This window comes from Parambassis ranga, chromosome 15 (assembly GCF_900634625.1).
Source record: "Parambassis ranga chromosome 15, fParRan2.1, whole genome shotgun sequence".
Lineage (NCBI taxonomy): Eukaryota > Metazoa > Chordata > Actinopteri > Ambassidae > Parambassis > Parambassis ranga.
The window spans coordinates 12957797-12966677 of record NC_041035.1 but is presented as its reverse complement, the minus strand read 5'-3'; the positions used below and the strand labels follow the sequence as shown (position 1 = coordinate 12966677).

General features: G+C 41.0%; 1 protein-coding gene across 2 annotated transcripts; it reads right to left on the bottom strand.

Moving 5' to 3' along the window:
- Positions 1 to 1630: 1630 nt before the first annotated feature.
- vstm4a (V-set and transmembrane domain containing 4a) lies at positions 1631 to 8145 on the bottom strand. Of its 2 annotated transcripts, none has more exons than XM_028423365.1 (8): positions 7861 to 8145; positions 6413 to 6892; positions 3982 to 4035; positions 3791 to 3898; positions 3668 to 3701; positions 3352 to 3500; positions 2758 to 2825; positions 1631 to 2029 (listed from the first exon to the last, which is right to left on the bottom strand). In XM_028423365.1, exons 1-8 carry the CDS (start codon positions 7907 to 7909, stop codon positions 1874 to 1876), a joined length of 1098 nt encoding a protein of 365 aa, XP_028279166.1. In that variant the 5' UTR covers positions 7910 to 8145; the 3' UTR covers positions 1631 to 1873. The 2 variants fall into 2 exon arrangements, with proteins under 2 accessions (XP_028279166.1, XP_028279168.1); XM_028423367.1 differs by having other exon boundaries at positions 6413 to 6871.
- Positions 8146 to 8881: the final 736 nt, after the last annotated feature.

Below are 8881 nucleotides of genomic sequence, written 5' to 3'. Positions count from 1 at the left end.
CATCCTGTACAGTGAGTGTGCTTGGTTTTGACTGAAATCTTCCTCGGTCTGGATTTTATTTCATTGGGGGCTCTTAAAGGTGAAGCCAGTCTGGCTGAAAAATTTCCAGACCTGCTAGATGAATTTAAATAAGGGGAAACACTCGTTCACGCAGTCATTAAATACACCCTTACTGCTTTAGCAGAGCTTATAAGAGGCCACAGTAGAAACTTGTGGTTGAATTGATCAGCTTTAAAATGTATGCAAGAGGAGCTGTGTCAGTGATGAACAAGGGCATGCATGCTCGGCCAGCATTCTCTGAGAAATACAGCTTTTTATTTTCAGGACCTGCACATCAAGCATCCACTGTTATAAAAAGGCACACAAGTCAGAATTTAATGTTATGAGGGTTGTAATATTGTACTTTGTGGAAATATTCAGGGTGTTTAGTTGGATGTGAAGAGTTTACTGACTTTTGTTGTTTTTCACAATGTGTTTTCAGTTTTGAAATGTGGCATCTATGAGTATTTGGCTGTTTTTTTTTCTGCTGTTAAGTATTTGTGTTGAGGGCGATGTAAAGAATTTGAGGCTTGTCACAGCTCATGCCTTTTTAGCCTCAAGTGTTTAGTCATCATGGTACGGCCTAGAAAATGACCCATTTGAAGATGCACTTTTCTACATTCTCATTCACTGGTTTTAATTTTAAGCAACCATGCTAGAGTGTTGAGGCTTCTGTCTCCTGCTCGCTCTTTCATGCACATGCGGCACTCCTCTCTATCATAAAGGAAGGGGTCTCTCTCTTTAACCTTTGTGTGTGTGGCTAATTGTGCTAAGTGGAGTAGCTTAATAGAGTGGAAAATAGTCCTCATAATTTTCCCAGGGAGCGAGCAATGACCTTCTCTAAAGACAACGGCCATCTCCATTCTCTCTACATCGTTGGTTTTATGATATGAAATGTCAAACCACTGGGTTCCTCAGAATAATTAAATCAAATAAATTATTGCACCTAGGCAGAACCATCTTGTAGCCTAACCCAATTATAATGCACTGTAAAGCTAATTATTAACCATGATTACAATTAGTCTAATTTGAATAAATGTAGTCATTAGCGGGTTCATCCTAGTCGGTGAGTATAGACTGTGGGGGGGGGGGGGGGGGGGTGATGATCTCTCTCTTTCTTCCTCTCTAAATTTCTCCCACTCACCAAAGGGAAGGGTGTGGATGTGCATCATTTTCTTTCTCCACGCACCTCCATCTTCATCCCATTTTTCACACTCACTGACCTTCAGAAAATGTCCTACACCCTTCACCTTTCCTGGGTGTAATGTGTATAGCTTCCAGGATTTATTTTTGCTGTTTAAGCCTGGGCCTTATTCATCAAGCTTCAGAAGAAACATTTGTAATTCCATTTATTTCACTTTAAATACATAATGAAAAACAGTATTGATCACCCAGAATATTTATTAATATGGTGTTTTACTACTGTAATTATAAATGCATGTAAAAGCTGAGTGTGTTACAGTGTCTTATGACGCTGCAGTTAGAGAGCTTAGACAACAGTTTCTTTCCACACAGTCTCCTGAGTTTATACAGAATAGTTAACAGTAAGAGCATTCTATAAACATCTGGCTCACAGGCCAGTGATGCCAACGAACAAAACAACAGAATTATAAGACCCCAAAACTGCTGTGCTGGAATGGAACTGCACAGAGCAAACACAAAAGCCTCATTTACTAACAGATGTGGCATTCTTGGATCCAAAAAAACAAAACAAAACAAAGAACACAATGCTAAATATCTCACTGATAGTTCATAAATATAGTCCTTTGGATGCCACCCAGTTCAGTTTGGAGAGCTGAATACCTCTTCTCTAGGAGGTACCAGACAGCCGTGTTTAGAGCTGTTTCTCCTGGAAAAGGATCTGAGCATAGACAGTGTCCGGGCTGGAGTGTGTGGGGTCAGGGCTGGAGGAAGCTGGGGGCTGCTCCACCTTCGGTCTCACCAGCTCCAGCTCTGCATATGTCAGGCTGTCTTCTTGTGATACTTGAGGCTAGAGGAGGGAACATGAAGGAATTTAGCTGTCAGATAAGGCAGAGCAGAAAACTATTGGACATGTATATAAACACAGAGATTGTATTACAGAAAAAAAGATGCATGTATTTAAGCAGTGTTCTCTACTTTTAGTAAACATCACCTCTGTGCTTCTCAGCTGCAGAAAGTATGTGTTTACAGGGTTTGTGAGACCTCCTGGAACATTCAGTTTACTCGAAAAACATTTGGTACAAAAGGTATCCTATCCAACATCCTCAGATCCTCCTAGTTTCACTAATCCAATCAGTATGTTCGTGCAAGAGAAATGCTCCAGAGCTTCCTTTCACTACAAAAGCACAAGAACGGCGTCAGTACAAATAACCGAGGAACCTTAGTCTGAGTAGTTTTCTTCTGGATATCCATGTTTGACACTTTTATTGTGGATATAAAACCAATGAAGCACTCTAAATAAATAATTGTGTTTCAGAAGCAATAAAGCTAAATAGAATTATCAAGCTCATAACTGAATGAAGAGATGGCAATAAAGTCTTGTAGACAATCATGCAGTCGTGAAACAAATTCCCTTATGCATGTGTCTCAATAACAAACTGCTCATGGTTAAAAAAAAGTCTGGTCTTTTCAAAACATTAATAACTGCATTACAAAGATGTTTTATAACGCACCGTTTTATGGTGGACATACTGAAAATCATGTGCTTATCTGGTGGATGAGAATGAGGAGACTTACAGGGGCAGATCGCCTTGGCTGCGTCTTCAGCCTCCTGGGCTTCTGAGGTCTCTTTGCAGCAATGTGCACTGAAAAACAGAGACGGCCTTAATTGACTCAAAACAGCAGCCAGGAGGAATGAACTCCCAAATAGGACTGTGTGGTTGAAGTCTAAATTGTCCTTCACAATCACTTTATATTAAACCTAATGGAGGTGAACAGAAATAAGAGCTTGTGTTTTCAGTGTCAGTGTTGATTTGAACTCTGACAGCAAATGCTCAGCAGGGTTTTCCCTTCTCAGGATGTTTCCTGTCACTTTCTATAAAAACCATTTTTTTGTGGCAGTAGTTGAATTAAGCTGGAGATACTGTATCACTTTCTGCTTTCATACCGACTGATCATTTACTGTTGTTTAGCCACACATTTCTTTCCTTGGGAATGAGGGCACCCTCTGGTAACCCTTGTTTGGTAACCAGGTTTGAAATTCACAAATTTAAACCACCTTGGTTTGCTGCAAAGGCCAAAAAAATCTGTTGTTTGATGCCACACCCTGTGATTTGGGGTATCTTTGCCAAAACTCAAAATCAAAGATCTGCTGTCAGAGTGGCACTTTACCTTTGGCTGGTATGTGTAGTGGTGGCTCTGCAGGTAGTTTTGGTGGTGGCACTGTTGCCCGTCTGTCTGTGTTGTGTGTTTTGCTTTTCCTTTCTGCTTTTGGAGAGGAACTGGAAGAACTGCTGGAACTGGTTACAGTCTCTCCTGAGCTGTATGGAAAGATTTTATTTTAATTACAGCTGCAAATATCTGTTGTTTTCATTATAATCTACAATATTGATGAGGTACCTTAAAAAACCAGAAAGACTGGTGTAAAGATTAGTTAAGTTTGAATTATTTAAAAAAAAAATCTATTAAAGTATATATATATATATACCTGCTTTCTGGACATTTAACCAGAAGGTAACTTGCTGTGGAGAAAGTAACAAAAAATAATTGTTTAACAGGGTTTTTTTTCATTAGTTATAAATGAGAAGAAAGTAGAGAAATGCTGGTTTACCTTTGAGTCTGTGCCTTCTGTAGAAGTGCTGGCAAGTTAGGACGAGGGTAAACAGGAAGATGGACAGCAGGCCCAGGGAGCAGATCAGCACAGCACACAGATACACATCTAAGAAACAGAGGCAGGAAAAGGCGTCAGATCAGTGGATTTATAAGGTAACAGAGAAGTAGTGTTGGAGGTGATAATGGTACCTGCAAATAACAGCCACAGTCCTTCACTGTTGCCATCGTCAGGGGTAAGGTGCACTGGGGAAACAGTTGTTAGAGAAAGTCAGTAAAAACCTGCAGGACAGTGTGCCCTGACTGAGAATCTTTATAAAATGCTGACCCAATACAGCTGACACCCTCAGTGGTTTCCTGAAATATTCAAACCACTGTCATGAAAGAAGTCTGCTGCGGCATCAGCCAAACTTACCACACACACACACAGAGGCCTGACTGTATTGCTGTTCTTGGACAGTGTTTGAGGGGGTTCCCCGTCTCTCCGCGTATCTGCTTCCTTTTGTTAGCCACTTTGTGTTGCTGTTTTATTTGTGGCGTACATAGCAGCAAAAAAAAAAAAAAAAAAGGATAATGAATAAGGAAACTGATCTGGATTGTGCACAGGTCAGGGGGACTTAGCATGAGGTTGAGGAGACTGTGCAGAGGCTAAATTACTCCCCATAATGAGATTTTAATATGTAAATAATTACACACACAGGTTGTCACATATTAATAAGACATGATGCTCTAATTGACTCTTATTTATTTATATATTTTTGCCTGCAAATTTGTCAGATGTGTCTTGCTGGTTCAGTGTCAGCACCTTGTCTTGTCTCGTCTTATGTCTGTAAAAGGTATCAAGATATCCAAACGGGCCTTAATCATTTTCATGCATTTTTTAAAATTATGCATCCTAACTAAGAAAGAAATCATATTGTTATAAAAATAAAGAACCCTTTCTTTGTTATTATTATGCCTGTGTTGGACAATACTCATTTTTTAACATCATAATTATTTTCTATTAATAAAAAATTGTTTTACAGCTACACATATTTAGCATGCGTCACTTGATCTATATTGAAAGTGAATGCCAATAAACCACACATCTGATAAGACTCACATTGTGGTTAACTGTAAGCTGAACTCCACATCTGATCAGTGCGAGCAGCCCTGAGTTCAACAGGTTGTCTGTTAGGGAGCTTTACAAGGTACACACGCTCTACAGATGTGGACCAGCAGACATGTTTAAGCTCTGTATGCATGTATGTGTGTGTGTGGGTGTCACTGCAGATTTCCATGAGCTGAACGCCAGCAGGTACAGACACTCATCTGGGTTAGAAAGTTGTCTATTGACCTCAGTGGGGTGTAGCCTTTGCTTTAAATCTGCAGACTGAGGGGTTTCCTGAATTACAACTTTTTGTCTTTGTTTACCCCATAATGTCTTCTCTTGTTTCTCTGGTTCTGTGGTCAATGCATGTTGGAGATGCCTGAGGTTGTGTGGCTTCCTTAGCAGGGCATTGCCCTGAATATAGGACAGGGCGTTGTCAGATGGCTCTGTCTGCATTTTAACCTCTCTGTTTTAAAACTAGTAAAAGGTAAACTGTGCAAGTAAGTCACATGTAGCCACACTGAAGAATGCCACGGCGGCTCCATAAATCTCTTGTGAACTCCATTTATCCTGAACCCTCCACTGATCCAAAGAGATATTTATGACTGCATGTGATTTAAATTAACCACATTCCTTCACATTGTTTATTGTTGACTTCTGCAGGAACCTTGGCTCAGACAAAATAAGTTGCAACTCAACGCCCCAGTAAATTTTTCTCGTGAGGCTCACATTTAAGTCAACCCAGAATGCTGATGTCATGTATTTCAGAGTTTTCAAACGTTGCCAGTTCAGCAACACTCTACCTTTTACTCCTCAGACTCCTGCACAGAGAGTGATATTGTTGAGTGTGGTTTGGCTGTGTGAGCTCATTGTTTTGAGATGGAAATGCCAGAGGATTGGGGTCACACTCAGACATATATAGGGACTACTTACAGCAAACATTGCTGCTAGGGTCAGAGAATACACGCTGGACATTTCTATGTGCTCCTTGTTCTTAAGTAAAAGCTGTTGCTCTTCTTTATTGTTTTTTTTTTTTAAACCGTCAGATACTGTGAGGAGGGGAGGTTGCTTCAGTAGAATGACGGTGGCTGTAAGGGGAATTCTGTGGAAAGGAGTATTAGATGGAAAGTATTTTCAAAGAAATTAAATTAGAAATCCCCTTTGAGTTTTATCCCTGCTTGTCAGTGAGCGGTGTTGTGTAAATGTTTTTTCTTTAAAAACTATTGATTTATTTAAAGGTCAAAAAGAGTGCAGCAGTATTTACTCTTCTTCCAGGTGCAAATGATAAGTGTCAATAAATTCACGTGTGTTTGATTTGACACAAGGATAAACACACACAATAAGTTTTGGTTCATAAAATGTAATCAAACAGCAACTGATGGACAGTTATAAGGGGATATGTCCCCTTACAGGGAGAATTGTTCTGTTGTACATGTTTAAGGGTGTGCTTTTAGAGCCGGGTGCTTAAATAATACATTATAGATGCCCTGGGTCAGACAATGTGATGTGGAGTGGAGGTGCACCTTCAGTTACCTGTCAGCTGTGTGGTGCTGGTTCCATTGGAGGATGCTCTCCATGTGTTTCTGTGCTTGCGGATCTCCTGAACTTTACAGGTATAACAACCCTGGTCTGTCTCTGACACGTTGAAGATCCTCAGCCGGTATATCTCTCCCTCCGTTTCCTCATGCAGACGAAACTTTGGTTGGGAGAAGCGACGGGTGTAGTTCCCATACATCTTCATTTTTCTTATACCCATCTTCACTATTAGAAACTGAGAGGGCTCAAGTGCAGGAGGTGAGTCGGGTGAGGGTGAGGGCGGGGGAGGGGGCAGGAGAGTTGGAACAAGAGGAGGGGAGAAGAACCAGCGCAGAATAAGGACACTGTTGCTCCTCTTCCTTTGAGATACCAGACAGGACAGTGTCAGGTTGTCTTTTTGTGTTACTAAGACGACGGGTCCGGGGGTGACTGTCACATTCAGGGCGTGACATACCTCTGTAGACACAAACACAAACACTACAGGTTAAGTAGGTATGTCTGTTTATATATCTATGTCTTTGAATGGATTAATTCATTCAAAATAAACCAAAGAGCACAGTTACAAAATGACACAATCTGGAAGCTTGTGTGACTCCTCCCTGAGTCTGAGTTCATTTCTACATGATGTTTGATTTCCTGCCAATTAAACATAATTGTAGCATTCAGACAAAGTATATGCACAGCCCCAGTGGCTGCTTGGATTTATGTTGTCAAAGCTTAAATGATAGTTTTGTGTTATTCCATCATCCGCAGGGGAATTCAGTCAGTTATAGAAAGGACAGACTAAAAAACTTCGCTGTACTCTGTGTCTTGTTCTGATGCCAGCTGGGTCGTGTCTGTGAAGAAGAGACATGAAGTCTGGGCACAATATGTGTGAGTCAAAAAGAAGCTACAGGTGGGAAACATTCAGCCTCAGTGCACTACAACAAGATACAGGCAAAGAGAAACATGGCAAGATAACAGGGACCATCTGGTCTCCCATGCTGCCTCAGTTCTTTTGTTTTTTATAGTTGTTGTTGTTGTTGTGTGTTAGATAAACTCCTCTGGGTCTTCAGGGTCTGTTCCACAGTATTTAATTTGACAACAAAAGCAGCAAAAGTGACTCCAACCTAACATGACAAAAAGATTACAGGGCAGCTGTAAGTTTTCTTTATGGCAGATTATAGAACGCAAATTATCCTGAGGTTTTTTTTTATCACAGAGGGCAAACTGCACAACTGGTTTGGTTTTAAACAAAGCCAAGTTTGCATGACTTTCACTGCACAATCCTTAATGCACTTGCAAATCTTGATAGTTGTAAAGACCGTAACAGTTTGATGATGATCATACTTTTATGTTTGATAGATTTGGCATATAAGTGCTGGATAAACGTGCTTTTTCTTCATGCATACTTTCTCACACTCACATTTTTATGGTTTATATTGTTGTAAACAAGATAGACTTACCTGTGACCAGAGCCTTAGTCAGGACAAGGACCACTATAGAGAAGTACATTTTCCACAGTCAGCGAATCCATAAACCCAGACAACTGCAGAGCACTTACACAAGCAGCTACATTCAAAACAGAGCCTGACTGCACAACCCACCAGAGCCCTTGCCCACCATTAACTCTTCTCCTCTTTCTCCTCTTTTCTGTGTAATATGAAACAGTAAAGGCTCTGTTCCCACTTAGAAACTCCCACTCTCTCCCAGTATTCTCATTCTCCCTCTGACTGTCTCTCCCTCCCTCTCTCTCCTTCTCTCTCTCTCTCTCTCTCTCTCTCTCACGTAGGAAATGTCATTTCCTGTGTTCCTGTGAGTGAGTCTTGGACCATGGCCCAAAACCCACAGAAGTCTAAAGTGATGGTCAAGTCTCGTGGTTTGTGTGCATGCATCTGTCAATCTGGTGCGCAATTTTAAGAAGCACATACACAGTAAAATGCTGAACATGCTTTTCCATCATCCAGGTTATTCTCAAACTGTGAGCGATAATGCTAATCTTGCATCTTCTAGTTGGGCTTGCATGTGTGTGTCTGTGTGTTTTTGTGGATGTGTCCCTGTGTGTTTGTGTGCAAGAACCTCTCCCAGTCTTAGCTAGCTGCTGGATGGAGTGGCATGGGCTTGTCTGTGGTTGTCAGACTGTCCCACTGGTATGAAGCCTGCTGCTTTATTGGGCAGGCTGAACTGCTGAGGTAGGGCTTCTGCTGGAGCCCTGAGCTCTGCCAAAGCCAAATGGAATTACACAACAGATTTAACTCTTCATGTTGTATGCAGGATTCTCCTGACAAGCATGAATTCAGTGGAAAGTGTGTGAGCTGGTTGGAAGTGTATTTTCAGCCATAGCACACATTTCTTTTTTATGAATTCATAGCGAGTGTGTAGAGACATATTACATTTTCTGAACCTTTTACTTGGGGTTTCCCCTTACGTCTTCCTCTACCTTAATTCAAGTCTTCACTTAGTCAAGGTATCGCTCTCCTCTGCCCC

What these genes read in the sequence shown, in the direction of transcription:
- vstm4a (XM_028423365.1), bottom strand. Translation starts at nt 7,909, where the DNA reads ATGTACTTCTCTATAGTGGTCCTTGTCCTGACTAAGGCTCTGGTCACA. An exon ending in CAGAAGGCACAGACTCAAAG is followed by an intron (nt 3,702 to 3,790) that starts GTAAACCAGCAT and finishes CTTTCTCCACAG; the next exon opens with CAAGTTACCTTCTGGTTAAA. An exon ending in AGCCAAGGCGATCTGCCCCT is followed by an intron (nt 2,030 to 2,757) that starts GTAAGTCTCCTC and finishes TCCCTCCTCTAG; the next exon opens with CCTCAAGTATCACAAGAAGA.